This window comes from Giraffa tippelskirchi, chromosome 1 (assembly GCF_054371585.1).
Source record: "Giraffa tippelskirchi isolate mGirTip1 chromosome 1, T2T-mGirTip1v1.2.pri, whole genome shotgun sequence".
Lineage (NCBI taxonomy): Eukaryota > Metazoa > Chordata > Mammalia > Artiodactyla > Giraffidae > Giraffa > Giraffa tippelskirchi.
This window is the reverse complement of record NC_137275.1, coordinates 148,322,992-148,341,667: the sequence shown is the minus strand read 5'-3', so window position 1 is coordinate 148,341,667 and position 18,676 is coordinate 148,322,992. Positions and strand designations below refer to the sequence as shown.

The 18,676-nt window shown below is 35.7% G+C and overlaps 1 protein-coding gene across 20 annotated transcripts in view; it reads left to right on the top strand.

The window, feature by feature from the left end:
- Window positions 1-18,676, top strand: part of CCDC171 (coiled-coil domain containing 171) — a 351,005-nt gene that overhangs the window by 248,934 nt on the left and 83,395 nt on the right. For 17 of the 20 annotated variants that reach the window (XR_014056567.1, XR_014056570.1, XR_014056569.1 and 14 more), the window contains one exon: window positions 7,396-7,527. The exons of the other annotated variants lie outside the window; for them this stretch is intronic. Coding sequence is in view for 11 of the 17 variants with exons in the window: in XM_081499610.1 (XP_081355736.1) it covers window positions 7,396-7,527 (132 nt within the window). In the remaining 6 variants the exon portion in view is untranslated. The remainder of the gene's footprint in view (window positions 1-7,395; window positions 7,528-18,676) is intronic. 20 annotated transcript variants of the gene reach the window in all.

The window sequence follows — 18,676 nt, the reverse complement described above, 5'->3', positions numbered from 1 at the left end:
AATACAACTAAAACTATCTCCAGATTCCAGTGGAAGTCTTGCTGATATTGTCTTCATTTTTTACTTATTATTTTTTAAATTTTATTTCATTTAGTTTGACTGTGCTGGGTCTTAGTTGTGGCACAAGGGATCTAGTTCTCTGACCAAGGATGGAACCTGGGTACCCTGCTTTGGGAGCATAGAATCTTAATTGCTGGACCACCAGGGAAGTCCCGTGTCTTCATTTTTTGATTGCTGAAAATAGCATGTGTATTTACTTTGCATAATCAAGATCTAGAGGAGAAAGCCTAGACTCAATGATAAAAATGTCTCTAGGAAAGAGAGATACACTGGCAACAAATTTTACAGGTAGCAACCAATTTGATTCCTATGAAGTGGAAAGATGATACCTTCTATTGTTAGGAAAAATTTTAGAGTAGAATTGAGTCAAAGAGAATGTGACAGGTGAGGATTCTGAGTGGCCACATCTTTACATGTGATTCTTACCTTAAAAATGTGAATGAGAATATTTGGTAATACATAGTTAACTTTGCTTTTTAATTTTCAGATCATTTATATGGAATACAAAGACCACAGAATAATTTTTAATAAATAAAGGTGACAGTTATTTTAACGTTGAAACATGATCATATGCCTCTAATGACCCAGTTTTAAGTGACTTATTAATGACTCTCTGAATGTTACTTATGATACTTGTGATCTTTGAGCCTATTTCCATTCTTGGTTTCTTGATCCTGATTCTGAAGATCAGCTGTGCAAGACCATACAGGTGTTAGCACAGCTGGCTTGCTGATGACAACTCTGTCCATATAGCTGTCTTGTGTGTCATCATTCATGTGGTTCAGTGTCGTTCTGACCTAGCCAAGCTAAAAATGGTACTTCAGCTCAAGAGGGATTTAAAAACCTTGACAAACTAAAGATAAGAGACCACAAAATGTCGTGTCCGTGTGCTTACCAGTTTTTAGCGTAAACACATCTAAATAACTAATTTCAGTGTGTATCTGTCTTTACCCTTTGGAATAATTTGCCCTAGTGAAGAAAATATCTCAGTGTGGAGAACTCCAACAATTCATAAATACATCTTTCTGTACTCAAGTATGCGTTTTCTGTTTGTTTAAATAGATCAAGGTCACAGTAATCTATCTGCAAGGAGCAGTCTATGGTATATAACCTACCCCACAGATTTATCATCCTGCCTAGTGCCTTTATATGATGTCTGTGATTATATCATCCTATTTTCCAGGTTGATAATTTGATTTGAGGGTTCAGTTTTTCAGATCCTTAATTGGGATGTAGCCAGCTTGATAATTTAATTCAAGAGATCAGTTTTCTAGTTCCATAATTGGGATGGAACAATAATGTGTGGGGTGGTTGTGGTCGTGGTAGATTTTGCCCTTTTTTTCTGGTGACAGCAGAGAGAGTTCTGGCTCTGCTCCAGAGTTGGAGGTTAAATTAAATAACCTGCAGCAAAAGCAGGCTGGTTTCTCACTTCCTTCTTTTCAAAGGAGGGATTTCTGTGCTTGCTACAGTGCCAATGGAGTGCCTGCTTCTGCTGCATAGGCCAGCGTCTCTGTCCCATAGGTGCAGAGCACAGCAGGAGCTGTTGCACGTACCTTGGGACCTTGTAGTTTGGGGATCTTCCGAGTGAGATTATGGCCATTGTATAAGGAAGATTGCTCACAGGTACCTGTGTCTCAGTATGATAATTGTGTGTGTGTGTGTGTGTGTGTGTGTGTGTGCGCGCGCGCGCGTGTTGAAGGGTCAGGGAGAAAATACATGAATGAATGAAAAATGCGTGCAGCTCCAATGAAACTACTGAGGAAAATCAGGGTATTTTGATAACAATCTTCACTGCTGACCACAAACCTGCTTTTATGACACACATTTTTGCTAAGCTTGCCAGACAAGAGACAAAGAGAAGGAAAAATAAAATAGCGTTGATTTTTAGGTAGGGAAACGGAAGGAGTAACAAGATCTTGAGCAATTTGCTCGTCTGTTAACTGTCATTGTAGATACTCAGAGGCACTGTTACGTGTTGCTAGGAGCACTGGACACAATTTCCTCATATTAGGGATGGCAGTAGCTCTTTCACAAGGTGGATGGCAGAATGAAGTGTGATAGTGTGGAGAGTACTTTGAAAAGTATGAAGTACTTTTGGAAATGCTAGTGGTATTGTTACTAATAAGAATAGTACTACACTCTATCCATTTCATGAACTAACTAGTTAAGGAAAAGGTAAAAGAGGGAAATATCCATTTAGTTATCACTGTCTAACTTGTGAATGTCATTTCTGCTGCGATGATGTGCTTTAATCCCTGCTTCTGTCACTAGACGCATACCATGTGTTTTTGTTATCCTCTCTTTCCTACTGCCTCCTAGAATTTGTGAGTTTGGAATGATGTTCATATTTGATCACATGCTCACTGAGAACCTCCATATGTATAGAGTCTTTCTGTGGCTAGTGTTATTGCAGAGCATATGGTCCATACTGGTGAATTCCCTTCTCTCTCTCTTTACGAAAGATCTCCAGTATGCCTGTGCTACTTGTTCAACCAAATTTTCTGTAGTTTAGTTATTAGAGTGGTGATTGTGCTAGGAAAGTTAGATCCAGTCAAGTTATCTATGAGACTATGTAAAACTTGAAAGAAGAAGCCAGAAAGTATCTGTGAGATGGCATCCTATATGTTAGTGGTGTAAGGTTTACTCATTAGAAATTGTTCATACATTCTCTGGTGAGATGTGGTCATTAAAAAAATTTTTATAGATGGTAAAAAATGTAGTCTTTCTTGCTATATCTCTGAGGCAGGGGGATGGCCAACATTTTCTGTAGAGGGCCAGATAGTAAATATTTTAGGCTTTGTGGACCATATGGTTTCTGTCTCAACTATTCAACTCTGTCCTCTTAGCTGGAAAGCAGCCAAAGACAATAGCTAAGTGAGTGGGTGTGACTGTGTTCCAATAAAACTTTATTTACAGTAACAGGCGGTGGTCTGGATTCGGTCCTTGGGCTGTAGTATGCCAACTGCACTCTGCTCTCTAGTGCATAAGTTGAAAAAGAATACATAGGCTGCTTTGGTGTATAGGATGAAAAATAGGATAAAGAGAGAAGGGAAAGTGATGAGGAATCAATGGAAGTGAAAGGAAGTACAGCAGAGGAAGTAGGAAAAAGTAGAAAAAAGTACAGAGGAGGAAGTATGGAGGCATAGTAGAACGTGAACACAGGATGATAAGGGTGGAAGTTGCAGGAAACATTGTTGAGATCTGTATATGACGGTAATCTCTCTGGTAAGGTTTTTTTGAAGTATCGGAGGCCATAATGGATTGGAACAAATGAAATTTTAGGCAGGCCTGATTATCATTTACTTTTCCCAGGCATTCAAGATTCAGACATTGTATACATCTTCTTACACGTGTTCTCAAATGTATCTGAGTTTTTCATCAACAACCCTTACTGCTTTTTCCTGGGTATCCTATTGGTAAAAACACAACTAGTACCATATTTCATGAATTTTTAAAAATAGCTGGAACATTGGGTGCAAAAGTCTTTATAGTTGTGTGATAAAAGATTCAGGTTCTGATTTTGGGAATTGAGTGTTTTTCTAAAAATGACTAGTTTAATTTTATAGTTGATGTATCTAGCAGAAATAGTTTTTTGCGTGTTAGTAGGAGTATAGAAAATTAGGAAAGATTGGCTTGTGAGAAAAGGCTAATCAGAGGAGTAGAAACAGTGCAGAATAGATCTTAAGAATTACTTATATCTGGAACTAAATTGTTACAATAAAATAAATGTTTCTTAACAGTGTTTTGAACTTGTTAAGTTTCATTTATTTTTTGTTATTTGCTTCTCTTTCTCTTGTTTCTTATGGCGTATGTATGAGAAATATCTGCTTTCTGAAAGTATGTAATAAGAAAGGGAGAAAGTAAACTACATTTTCTAAAAATGAGAATTTTAGAATGGAGCAATATGGGTATGCTTTCCTTTAGTCTTTGTGAAAATATTATAAAATTATACAGTTTTTATAGGAAGTTATAAAAATGTATACAATTTTGCAATTGAGATTTATACTGTGAAATTCTTTGAAAAAATTTATTTTATGTTAAAATGAAGTGTTAGTCATTTTAAAGTAGAAAAATATTATATATATAAATAAACCAGAGTAAAAAGAATATAGAATCTACTTATAGGATAAATAATGATATACTGTAGCAGAATTAAAGGCTGGCTTTTGAAATTATGATTTCCAATTAATTTGAAATTATAATTTAATTCATAGACAGGTGATGATGGTTGTTCTAATCCTAATTCACACTAAAATCTTTATTTTAAAAGGTTAACCTACTTTTCCTAGTAGGATGAGAAACAGTTTTATTGTTTTAATATTGTTACTTCAAAATTTTTTTTTGACAGTAAAGAAGTTTACTTTAAATTCTCATTTTTGAAAGGGACCATTTTGTATCCAGTGGGCAGTATTTCCTGAAGAAACCTGCTTCTGTCTTTTCTGCTCTTAGTCACTTTGTTCTCAGCCTGTGTATTCTATTTTTCTCATGAACAAATTTAGTGCGATAAGGTGAGAGTCTTTTTACTTACTGTTCTGTGTTGAACTGTTTCCTGTTTATTCTTATTCACATACTGATATTCAGACTTGCCTTTTGCATTCTTTCTGAGCCATTCCTCTCTCTCCTCCTTTAGTTTTGCTGTTCATTGTCATCTTTCCTTCCTGCTTTTTGCTGGACCGTTAGATTTTCAATAGTTCTAGTGTCGCTGTTGTGTATTCTTTCAACATGCTGCGTTCACTCCCTTTATCCATTAAAATAAAAGAATTCCTGGTCAATCCTTTATCAAGACTTAAAAAAAAACTTTTTCTTGAAATATTTGGAGAACAGTTTAGTTTGCATATTTTCAAAGTTTTGATTTAATACAAAAGTGGGAAAAAAACTCTTAAATTTTACTAGAAATATTTGTGATGTTATTTCTGTTATATATCATGGGCACTGTCTCTTTGTGGCACTGCCAACATTCAACAGATAATTTATAACTAAACGAGAGTATTAACACATGCATGCTATTCAAATAATGTTGGAATTGTGATGCCCATCATTAGGTTTAGCAAAACAACTGGATTTGGGTTTTTTTCCCCTATTTCATACAAATACGAAGAATTAACTTCGTTTGGCAAATTAAATAATGTTGTAGTGAAAATGTTAATTTGACAATAAATCACAGTTTTAAATGCCAGATGCCCCTGCTTAATGTTGTTCAGAAAGTTTATTTAGAGGATATACAATGTGGCTTACTGTTCCTGTATGTCAAGCTTCACAGATGACATATGATGCCTGATATTAATCGGGTTAAAGGACCTCCAGTGCCTGGAGTGTGTTGTGGATTGTACCTACGTTGCTTGTAGCCGCCCCCCCGCCCCCTGCCCTCCCACCCTTTGCCCATATTAGCAATCTGCTTTTGTACTTTGACATCCAGGATTTCCCTAGTGAATTTTGTCACAGAAAAAAGAGAATCATCAATATCGCAGTTAAACTTGACTTTCAAAGCTAATAGTATCTCATTTGGGGGCTCAAATTTAATAAATTTTCTTTGATTCTGGGTGAGTTTTTAAACATCAAACAATGAATTGGCCAGGGTGCAGTAAAATATTTAGATCTATTGACTGTTGTTCAGAAGGGTAGAAGGCAAAACACTAGTGGTTTGATGTTGATAAATTCTCAGTACCTTAATCCACATTAATGTTTTCTTTTATCTGAGTGCAGATTGGTGACAAAAAAAAAAGAGCAAGAGAAGGTGTCCATGCATATAAAATATAAAACCTAGAGCAAAGGCATTTGTAAAATATGATTTATTTTGTTAAGTGAGTTAAAAGCATTCTCATCCTAACTGAAGACTGGAGAGTGTTTGTTACATTCTGTATTGGGACTCTGGCGTGAATATTGTATTCACGCTATTATACAAATTGCATTATAGTGTATGTTTTACAGCATACACTTTGACATGCAGTTGTTGGCATAAATTCTTCAGCTCAACTTAAGAGGATAAGGATGTTTATAACCTAGATTAGCACAAACTATGAAAGATGTCATCATGTGTTTGTGTATGTTTGCTGATTTAAGGAAACCTTTTGTTGTATGATAGTTCATTCATAAAGTAAGAAATAATTCAAACAGTTTTACAAGCTACCCAAGTGGAATAGAAAAATGAAGGTGAGGGTTCCTATCATTTATTATTACCAAGTTACATATGAAGTTGCTAAGATAAAACTAGAGATATAAATACAGGTATTTGAACAATGATGATTCTCCCCATTCTTGACCTTTACTACCTCATAAAAACTCATTTCGTCCTGTGACTTTAAGCTAGTTGTATACTATTTATCAAAGACACAATGTCAAAAAGATAAAATTTTAAAACCTGTTCAGGCATAAGAAAAGTTAGGAAATATGCTTACATATGAAAACTCTTTATCATTTAACTATGTGATTAAAGATGAGAGCCTTCTGTCTTAAAACTAAACTGTGGAATTTTTGAGGCTTTTACTAAATTTGGAAATTAAGAATGAAAATACCTGTTTCTGAGCATTTTCTTTTATTCATATTATATAGTGAGTATTTCACATTTGTCCAGAAGGTGGCAGTGTAATATCAACTGCATGTGATGCAGAGACTAGCTTGCGAATTGGTATTTTTCCCGTATCATATCTGTGATGTGTTTGTATTGTTACCTTTCCGAATACTTCAAGTATAGTACAAATACTACTGATTTTATCCATTATCTTATTTAGAAGTCGTGTGACCAAGTTGGTTTATATGTATTTAGTCATTAAGGTTCACATTTAATAAGTGTAAAGAGGGCAAACAAACCACTTGCTAGTGTATTTTTAAATCTCCTTGTGTGTTGAACATATTTGTTTTTATTCTAGAGTACATACTGAAGTTGTCTTTTCGAAGACTAGTGCCTAATAACTATCTTGTTTAATATATACCTGTTAATACTGGTTAAATTAAATATGCTATTAAGAGAGTGAGAATAAGTAAGAGATTGCTGTTTATTTTTTATTCTTGTGGGCTTGTTTTTCCTTCTTTCCTTTTTCTTTTGAGGGTGGAACAGTGAAAAAATAATTCAAAACCTCTTGATCAGAAGAGCTCCAGCGACTCTTCTTCCCTCTGCTCATTTCAAGCAGGAGGATGCTTTTTCTTCTTAACATTCTCCCCCAGCACTCTGAATTAGAGATTTATTTGCAACGAAAAATCAATTAGTCCTAAATTTATTCATGGATTTCAGGTCTAGCGATCAATGCAAGTCCACTCAGTGGGCTCAAGGGGACCCAGTTCATCCCAGTTAATGTGTCTGAAGGGGAATTACCATTGATGCTATTTTTTTCCCTTTAGGTCAGAGATCAGATCTCACTGTCACGGACTGCGGCAAGTCGGAATGACTTCACCCTGCAGCTACCCAGACTGCACCTGGAGACCTTTGCAATGGAGGGGCTCAAGGGCGGGCCAGAGGTTGTAGCGTGCCAGGTTAGAGTCCAAATAACATTGTTTGCTACTGACACATGTAGAAAAATAAATTGCACTTACTGGGGAGAATGGAAGAAGCCTCAGAGTCTTGTGACTAACTTAAAGGAGATGCAAATAATTTTTCCTCATTTTTCTTCTGTCATGTAACACTATGTTTCACAAGTAATTGTATTTTTTTCTTTAGAGCCTAGAACTAGCCCCTTAAATAATCCAGAAAAGTATTTTTTACCAAGGAAAAAATGTATGTTTCATAGCTCAGTACAGTATTAAAAGAACATTCTTTCTGGGCAGCAGATGACAATAAGACACTAGGCGGTTATCTCTTCAAGCTTGTCTGAATTTGTAGTTCTAACTCTTTTAAAATAAATCACTTTAGATAAAATTATCAGGAGAGATATTTGACATTTTTCAATGTTAATTCCAAAATATATCCAATATTCTTAGGTGGTAATTTCAACAAATCTAGAACCTAGCTCTTCTTTGCACAAAGAGTATTTTATACTTTAATGATTAGGTTTAATGAACATTGTAATTAATATGTGCTAAAGGAGTTGTTTCATTTATAAAACTCAAAGCACCAAATCATAAAACCTTAAATAACTTAAAACTTAATGAAGATATTTATTTTCAAAAACATATTTATTTTCAGAAGCTGCAGCTAGCCTTCTGTTCTAGATTACTGTTAGGTTATTGTGATCATTTTTTTTTTCCTTAGACTGAAAAATATTTTTGAATCAGACAAAACAAAATTTAGTATGCATTTTATTCTCTCTTTAATGTCCAATTTCTTTATTACAAAAATCTATCAATGTTATATAAACTATAGGGAGCCCGATAATTCCAAAAAAGGTTGTCCTTGTTCAATAAAACTCTAGTTTTCAGTGTATTTAAGAGAAATAGCTCTTAAAACTCTGTCTCTGCTTCACATTTTGAGATTTAAGATGAACTTTTTCATTCTTCAAGTTTATGACCCTGTGAAATTTTAACTTTGCACAAAATTAATGTCAGTCCAAGTGGGGCTATGTTAATTTTTTTCTACATGCTCCATACCCTAATTTAATTTGTTATTAGCACTCAAATTAATACTCAACAAAGAAAAAATACTTGCTTCTTTCATTAGAATGTCCACATATTATAGTAAAATATATGTAATTATACAGCAAAGCATAAGACACTTATTTTTAGTTATAGACTAGCATACTGTGCTATTATTTAGTTCAAGATTAAGATGTACATTTAAAATTTGATTATATGTGAGTACAATATGATTTGATATTTTTCTAGTGGTTGTAAAGTAATCCTTTACTTGGTTATCTTAATTTGGAATATCCCAGGGCTTAGTACTTGTCATAATTCACAAATAAATACTTCCCCCAAACTCCAGATTTTGATGATTTGGAAAGAGACTGATTCCTAGGAATGCCATTTTTTAAGGCAAAACATAAACTTTCTAGAGTCCTGATATCTGTGAATAGCAAGAATGAAATGTATAAGCTTGTATTTTAAACTGTCTTTCCCAAGTTCTAATAAAAATAGTTATATGGGTTGCCATATACCTAAACACTTGAGTAAGTTTTATACTGGTGTGCTCTAATATGCATTATAGTTTAGTAATATATGTTTTGGTTTAGTATGTAGAGAAGAGCACGTGATTTGGGCCATAATAGTTTTTCAGACACAGATGCATGCATGCACATACATGCAGGCATGCAATTAGTGATATGGAGTACTTTGAGGAGAGAGGCACTGTATTAGTTGAAGACCTTAATTATAATAATTATAACTGCCGTTTTAGTGAGCACTTACTATGTAGCTAGTATCACGCTTAGCTCTATAAATAAATGATCTCAATTAATTCTTACAATGGGCCTGTCAAGCAGACAGCATTATTTTCATTTTACAATTGACAAACAACAAATATAGCAGGTAACTCTACTCAGATCAACAGCAAGTAAATGGCAGGGCCTAGAGTCTGGGTTTAAGTCTAGGTAGATTTGACTGCAAAGCCTGAACTGGTAAAATCTGACAGTAAAAATCAAGACTTGTGTGTTAAATGGTAAGCGTAAAGCCTTTGAAATCTGTGATGAAGTTTTTCTTCCATTTATAAAGTATACATTATGCATCTGCGTATGAGGTAGGTCATAGTTTACGGTGTATTGTAGACACATTCACAGATGAAAAATTTTGCTTCCATTTGATAGGCTAATATTATGAAACTCTACTTTTCACCTTTGCAGTATATGTATGTGTGTATATATATGTATATATATATGTATATACTTATACTAAGTATGCAGCATATTTAGGAATTCACTATTTGTTTAACTTTGTAATCTGTGCTGGTGAGGTGGACTGTTCAAAGTGCGCCTCACCTTTGATTATGACGAGGAAAGGCCCACTATGCAGGATATGGTAGTGTCTGAATTACTTGGCCAACATATGCAACCGTCATTTAGAGCAGTAAGAGCTGACGTTGTCATAGACAGCCACTGTCTGTTGTTTCCAAAGAGGCATGCTTTCTTATAGGTATAATCCTGGTTGGAGGGAAGACCAGTGAGCACAACTGAAGGCTGAGAGGATGAGTGGATTACTTTATCTCTCTGAACCCAGAAGAGTGATACTGATACTCTCCTACAGGAGATAATTCAGTTTGGCTAGTCTCTGAGATGTGCTAGCTTTTAGCCTCAGTTTCCTTATCTGCAACAAAGTGTAATGCTAACAGTTTCTCAGGCTTGTACTCAGTTTGAATGAGGCAGTGCATGTAAGGAGAAGGCAATGGCACCCCACTCCACTACTCTTGCCTGGAAAATCCCATGGACAGAGGAGCCTGGTAGGCTGCAGTCCATTGGGTCACGAAGAGTTGGACACAACTGAGCAACTTCACTTTCACTTTTCACTTTCATGCATTGGAGAAGGAAATGGCAACCACTACAGTGTTCTTGCCTGGAGAATCCCAGGGACGGCAGAGCCTGGTGGGCTGCCATCTATGGGGTCGCACAGAGTCGGACACGACTGAAGCGACTTAGCAGCAGCAGCAGCAGCAGTGCATGTAAAGTGGAGAGCACAGTCCCTAGCACAAAGGCAGCAGACAAGCAGGGTGGCTCTTGTTATTGCACACCTACATATTGCAGTATGAGACACCTTGTAAAGATGACATAAGCAATAGTAGTATAGCTTGATATTATTACTTTTGGGGTGTGTGGGTGTTTTTTTTTGGTGTGTGTTTTGTTTTTTTAAGAAATGGTTGTTGTTGTTCAGTCGCTAAATCATGTCCGATTCTTTGCATCCCCATGGACTGCAGCATGCCAGGCTTCCCTGTCCTTCACTATCTCCTGGAATTTGCTCAAACTAATGTCCATTGAGTTGGTGAGGCCACCCAATGATTTCATCCTCTGTTGATCCCTTCTCCTCCTGCCTTCAATCTTTCCCAGCATCAGGTCTTTTCCAGTGAGTTGGCTCTTTGCATCAGGTGGCCAAAGTATTGGAACTTCAGCATCAGTCCTTCCAATGAATATTCAGGGTTGATTTCCTTTAGGATTGACCGGTTTGATCTCCTTGATGTCCAAGGGACTCTCAAGAGTCTTCTCCAGCATCACTTAGGATCTTTTCTTTGTATCTTTCCATTTGGTTCTTTCATTCTTTCTTATTTCTTCAAAGCTTTTACTTTTGGTCAAGTTCAACTTTAGCTTTCTATTTACTTTTCCTTGTTACTTGATGTTCCAGTGAGTCCAAGTTGCCACTGAACCCCTGTCTAAGATCCTATGGCAAGTTTAGAACTATTATTCCTTGGCTTTTATCTCCTTAATAACAGCATATTAGTCTACTAGGATACTGGACAAAAAATAGAACACCTAGATTAGACAAGTTAACTTTAGCTGAAAAACCCAGTACAATGTGAATGCAGAGGACCTTGTAAGAAAAAATATTCTGCCCGTAATTTATTAAGATAATACCTATTACTCATTGTCTTATACTTTGAATTTTGTCTTTTCGATGATTGTATGATGCTTTGAATATCTGGAAAATATTGGCAGACATCCAGTAAGTGTCTGTGCCTCTATTTCCATTCGACGATAACCAACACAGAACAATATCAATGTTAATATTATTGATATTATTGCATGCTTATTCCATACCAGTTACTGTGCTCAATAAACACCTCACATTTACTTTCTCATTTAATCCTTGCAACAATCCTATAAATAATGTGTGCTCTGCTTTTATCCATTTTCCAAAAGAATAAACTGAAATGTATTAAGATGAAGAAAATTGTTAAAGGTCACATATCCAGTGAGTAGGGTCACTGGTCTGTTCATTCTGTGAATCATGCCTCTCTGCCTCCTGTGAACCATGGCATAGTGTTGTGTGTGTGTGTGTTTTAAGATAGCTGAGAGGAAAAAAAATAAAGGGTAGGGTCTGTCTGTACAATATAGCTTCTTCTGTGAGCAGATCATGGCAAAAATAGAATCCAAAAGAGGTTAATGGGAAATGTTACTTAAATTGTGTATTTCAGCCTCTTCATCTGTAAAATGAAAATAATAGAAGTTTCAAACTCAGTGTAATGATTGAATGGGTTAATCCATTGAAATGCTTACAAAATAGTAACAGGTACATGGTAAGCACTCACTGTTTATTAGCTTTCCACCAACATGAAAGCTTCATGAGGCCAAGAACTTGATTTTGTTCACAGTCACACCATCAGAGCTCAGAACCCTGCCTCACACAGAGGAGGCCCCTGTGCACGAATACTTGATTTCAGGCACTAGACAAGTTGACTCAGGAAGCTGCTGTGCCTAAGTTGTGCATGCCTTTAAGAAATTTGGGATCATTTTTTTAAACTTCTAAACCCACTTCATTTGAAAGGAAAAGTCCCCTGAACCATCTCATAAAGTGTGTAAGGCTTAGTGCACAGTAACTATACCTCTGGAAATGTAGTATATTTTATAAATTTATGTTTATAAACACTTCATTAGAAAGGCTTCATTGTGAAACCATTTATTTATGAAGATTTTAAACAACAGAGTCCTCACCATAAATCCAGTAATCCTTTAATCACCCATAACCTACTGTGTTATTATGAAGTCCTTAGTTGGTATGGTTGTTTGTTATGTGTTATACCCACAACTTTTGGGATACCGTGGTTTTTTTACATTTAACTTACTTTCCAGGCATAGAGATTTCTTCCAGCTATTTTGTTGTATTTATAAAGTTAAATCATAAAAGAGCATCTTGAAAGGATTTTTTTTAATGTAGAGAAGGAAGAAATAAATATCTGTACCTAAGTACTAAACTATCAGGAAATAAAAATATCAAGAATCAGCCACTCTTAATAATTTTTTACATGTGTTCCCTGTTATACTGCTTGATGTAACAGCCTTCTAATTGTACAAGAATCATATTCATTTGGGCACAATTAGAAATTAAAGAAATGTTAGGCAATTTTGCTTGGAAGCTTGTATTATTTAGATATTTTCTTCAACTTATTCCACCCCCATAAATGAATTTTCAGATATCTGATTATTTTTTAAAACATGAAAATCAGCCATTTTGAATAGAAATCTCACTAAATATCTAAAATGCTATGTAAAATTCCCCAGTTGTCCCTAAAAGACTAAATGATTTCTATTAGTTCTTTAGTTTTTTCTTTTTAAAGTATAGTTCTTTTAGTTTCTGATTCTAAAAGAAAATTTTACCTTCTTTATGTAATTTAGGTCTTCCCTGATTTTCAGATGTCAGTCCTCACTGGGTCTCACTGTCTCAGAGTTGTCAGGGTTTAGTCTAAGAGTCTCCATGGTGAAGTAAAGAGAATATATTTTGTGACAGCTGTTTGTCTCACAGATATTCTTTTTCACTTATTTTTGAGTCCATGACTGTGCTTTGAATGTTTGACATTATTGGAAATCTGACCTTTTTGGTAAGTGGGGCCATTTTTGTACTGAAGTATCAAAAAGATTTGAGGATTATCTAAACTTGTTATCAGTGAGTGTGCAGTTCTCTTCAAATTCTAAAACTTGAAATATCTTTTAAATTTAAAAACATAATATGATTTTAGATTTCGGTTGTGGCATCAAAGAGAATGTTGAAACGCTACCTTCTTCAAAGGATGGCAAGTTCTTCTGAGGGAGGAGCTGTTTGTTAGGGGAAAACAATTAGCTGAAAAAAATCATATAGTTCATCTGAGAACAAATGCATTTTGATGGGAAAAAAAGCCATCCTTGGTCTCATTTAGAGCTTGACAGCTGCAATCTCCAATTCCACAGAATATAAATTGTGTCAATGAGGAATCTAAATGTCCAGGATTTGAGGCCTAACTCAAGGATGAATATAAGAATTAGTGAGTTTATTTTTCATGTTGACACCAGGAAGAATAAATGGCATTTTCTGACCTAATGTTGTCAGAGAAAGTATTTTTGTCATTTGCTAGTTCAAGTTTTAGAATTCTATTTTGAAGATTTGACAGTGCACAAGCAGACATTAAGTTTCTTCAAAACTTGTTGGTACCACAGCTGTGAGGGATGCTAAATGAAACAAAATATAAAGAGAAACAAGATGTTAATGTGTACAGAGGACCAATTTTAGGGTCTGTTGCAAATTGGGGTGAAAGTGAAAATGAAAGTGTTAGTCACTCAGTAGTGTCTGATTCTTTGTGATCCCACAGCCCCACCAGGCTCTTCTGTTCATGGAATTCTCCAGGCAAGAATACTGGAGTGGGTTGCCATTTCCTTCTCCGGGGGATCTTTCCGACCCAGGGATTGAACTTGGGTCTCCCACATTACAGGCAGACTCTTTACTGACTGAGCCATCAGGGAAGACTAGGTATAACAGTGGTTAAATAATTAAATAATAGCATTTAAACATTGATTTATCATCATTGTGAATTATGCCTTGTCCTGAATCTGTATCTTCTCCTAAGGTTACAGGACATTTTAGTTTTTGTTGACCAGGAAGAAAGCCTCTGTTTCCAGAGGCTGCTGGAAACAGCCTCACTTGTCAGTCATTGTTAGAACAGATCAGGTGTCATCACCTAAGTCCCCTCACCCTCCCTGAGTCCCTTCCTCCTTCCTTCCCTTCCTCAGCCTCTGTGATGTGCACTTTTATTTCCCCTCTTTTTTTTGGTGGTGATGCTGGAGGGGATAGGGGATACATTAATCAGAATTTTAGGGCAGAATCTTGAGAGTAAAAAGGTGAAATTATGGGTTTTGGTCCAGATATTTTACCAGGTGTTATATGCTACCACTGTTTTCTTAGTCCCTGTATTTTATTTTAAAGGACTTGTTGTTTTAAAAAAAGTATTTTTCTTTGTAGTTAAAACATAATCCTGGGGATCAAATGATAGCTAACATTTCTTTAAAAAAATAAATATCTGTTAAGACTAGGAGTACTAAAAAGTTTTTTTTTTATTTTTTAATGGTTAGCTGATGGGACATTTTACATCTTGTATTATGGATTTTATTTCAGGTTAGTGGTGATCTGAAATGAGGGGTTTTCTTTTCCCCTGTTGGGACTTTAGTTTCTTTGCCTTTGGAAAATCACAGGATAACATGAGGGCAAGGAAATATGTCTGTATAAAGCTTCTGCTACACAAAATGTTATATTGAGGAATCTTGTGACTAACTCCTTAACTTAGCTGAAAATATTCATGAATTATTCCCTATGGATATGACCTGGTATCAGCAATCTGAAGTTACACTGAGTAAAATCTGATAGGAATTATTTAAAGTGAGGTCTTTTTTCCTAGTTTTTTTCTTGTATCATTTCTTCATTTGTTTATTAGTAGGGAGAATAATTTGGAAGAAAGTAAAATCATAGCCAAGTCACTATCACAAAAGGTTGAAGAGGTTATACAACTTTATCTAAAAATAATAGAATTAGCCCCAGAACAGATGGAATCCTTTCCCCATAGACATTAATTACCCACGTAACAGGAATCCTCATTATTTTATCCAATCATTGTCTTTTTCTCATGGAAAACACATTGTCTTTTCTTGTGAAGGATGAACATGAATTATCATCCTTGTGGTACTAAGAGTGCTGCTGGAGTTCTCTGCTAATATCACCATCTGTGAGCTTCCAGCCCTTACTTCTTCTGTCGCATCAGCTTGTCACCTGTAACGTGGAGATCATGATACTTGCCCTGCTGCATCTTGGGCAGTTGTCAGGATCCCATGACATGGATGAAAATACTTTGGAGATTAAACAGCACTCATAGGTAGTTTTTAAATTGTTTTCCTTTAAATATTTGGCTTATAAATGTTCCTTGATCAGGTGTAAACTCACTTATTTTCAATCTTAGGTTGAGATTTTTGCCCTTCTAAAAGACAAGCAAGTAAATTAGATGATGAGGAGGTTAGCAACTGTGAATCTGTGCAATTTTCTGTATGTCATTGAATTTGCTGGAAATATGCTGATCAGAATGGCAATTTGGAAGAGATAAAATAATGCTGTGTGCTGGGGAAAGAGGCAAGTAATGTAGTATTGGAGAAAGCCTACATGGAAAGTCAGAATGGCTGGATTGAAGTCCCTGGTTCTGTAATTTAACCTTCTTGGCAGGTCACTCAATGGCCCCGAGCCCCCTATTTCCTCATCTTTAAATGGAGGTGGTGAAGCCTGTCTTGCTTTCACTCACAGAGTTGTGGGGAGATCAGATGGGATAATGTACATGTGAGGTGCCTTTATATTGTAAAATGCGAAATTAATATAAGCTATGTTAGACTGAACTGCAAATAGGCCTGGGTTTCAGAAAAAGTAACCTAAGTACATTAAGGGAATGTTTTAGTGTTTTGACTCTTGGAGACTTTTGACTGATGACCTGTTTGATACAGGTTTCATGTTAGTAGAAACATGCAATAAAAAGAATAAAATGTTCGACAACTCTAGTGTTTCCTTACAGATAGTATAAAGCCATGGGCTGACACTTTGGTGAATGCCCACCATGCACTTCTGAGTAATTATTCTACAGAGTAATTTAAGCATTACTACTGTTTTCATATGTTATTTTTAAATATTCTTTTAACTCATCTTGTTGCCTTTATTTATGCTGGTTAATTTATTTTTTGAACTTTAGACTCCAACTCTGAGATGTTAACATTATTTTGCCTGAATGTGAAATGTTTGAGACACACCAGATAAAATCAAAAACACAAAACATATGAAAGTAAAGAGCTTTTTTTTGTTGTTGCAATTTTCAGTTCCAGGTAGCCCAAAGCAGAAAAGCTGCTGAATGATATGAACAGCATTTCTTTGCCATTAACATTAAAAGCTAAATCCCAAACTTGACTTTTTTTTTCATTTTTGAAGTCTTATTTGAGTATAACCGTACTTGATAATACCTTTTAATGCTTATTATTGCGAGACTGAAGCCTGTGCCCACTTGAACTCTCAAGTGCTACAACAGAATTGCTATTCATTGCAGCTACTTGGACAAAGAAAACAACAAAAAACAGTGTTTGATGGACTGCCTAGGTGAAGACGTGGGAAAGGAAGGGTTATCTACAAATTGAGTGAGTTTATTATGGCTTAGTGATTTGCTGATTGATTTCATTTGGTGTCAGTTAAGGCTCTCTTAATGTCAGTTTTCTTTGCATAATGCCTTGAAATAAAGACCGGTGAAGTTCTTCAGATTGATGCTGCTTATATAAACTGACCCTGATTTGCCCTATTCTGCATGACAAGTTAAGTGACAGCAGTTAGAGGAAAATCCAGCAATGAATATGCAACTTACCGATTAAGGGAAATGCAGTAAATCATTCAGTCTAAAACTGGGTACAAAATAATTTCTTGTAATAATTCCACAGATGCCTTGAGTTTCATTAAACAGACTCTTATTAGTCTCAAGAGTGTATGTGTGTGGGGTTGTGTGTGCATGTTGATAGAGACAGGCAGATAGGGAGAGGGACAGAAAGAGATAGAGGACTGAATTAAAAAAGAGAACTAAAAGTGGTCCTAAATCTTCATATAAAGTAAATCTTCCTCTCCCCACTTTAACTTGCTGTTAAAAATTGTCAGAATCATTGTTTAAAAAATAGCTTATTTGAGGTTGTAATGCTGTATATTAGGTAACCAATGAAACATAGGGTCATTTTGAAGCTTTAAATGCTTTTCAGTTTCAGAGCTTTCTAGTAAAGTGCTGGTAACTTTTCTTTTTCTTTCAATAGCGAAAGTTTCATAGTGCTGATTAGAAAGATGTGGAACTTTTATGGGAAAAACTAACTTAAGAAGTAACTCACGGTGAAAAACATGAAACAGTAACATCTTAATATCTGTTCTGAGTGACAGCTGTTTCACTCATAGCCTGCAGGTAGATTTTCTCTGTGGAGTGTGTGACATTGCTTCCATACTGCAGAGTAGTATTTTGTTTGGAGTATATTTTATGATGCATATTAATCAAAATGAACCTGAGTTGGTGTAGCTTCCTTAGGATCAAAAGGGCAACATAGAAAACAGAACATCAAAGTGAAGAAGGCACCAGGGTTCTGTTCTGGTGGTAGGAAGTTCAGCAAAGTGACATATCACAAACCTAAGTGATATCTGTGATGTGTTTAAAACAGGCATACATTCCATGTTTGCCAACAAGGCTTTAAAAAGTTCTCAAACCTTAGATCTTTGATTGAATGGTTATCTGGTAGAATGATTTACCCACAACATTTAAAATTTAGAAGCAGCAGCCCTATATCTTTAATCCTTCTAAAACTGAGAAGGAAATCATGATTAAATTAAAACATGCTGCTTAACTTTGTATATTTATCAAGTTATGTCATGGGACAAAATAGAAAAAAAAAATCTTTGAAAAAAATACTTATCTATTTGGCTATGCTAGGTTTTAGTTCGGGCATGCGGGATCTGGTTCCCTGACCAGGGGTCAAACCCGGGCCCCCTGTCTTGGGAGCATGGAGTCCCAGCCACTGAAACACTGAGAAAGTCCCTGAAAAGGAGAATCTCTGAGACACTTAGCACAGGGACTTACACTAAGCCCTCAACAGAGAGCAATTAAGATTATTGCTCTTGAGACAGTGGGTATGAATTGAGGAATGTTACAATTCTTCATCAAATAAGAAGGGATTCTTTATTTTGCGCTAGTCTTTTTGCAAATCGAAGGCACATTTCTGTTCCATGTGAGTAGGACTCTCCTGAGACATTCTTTTCAGGCCCC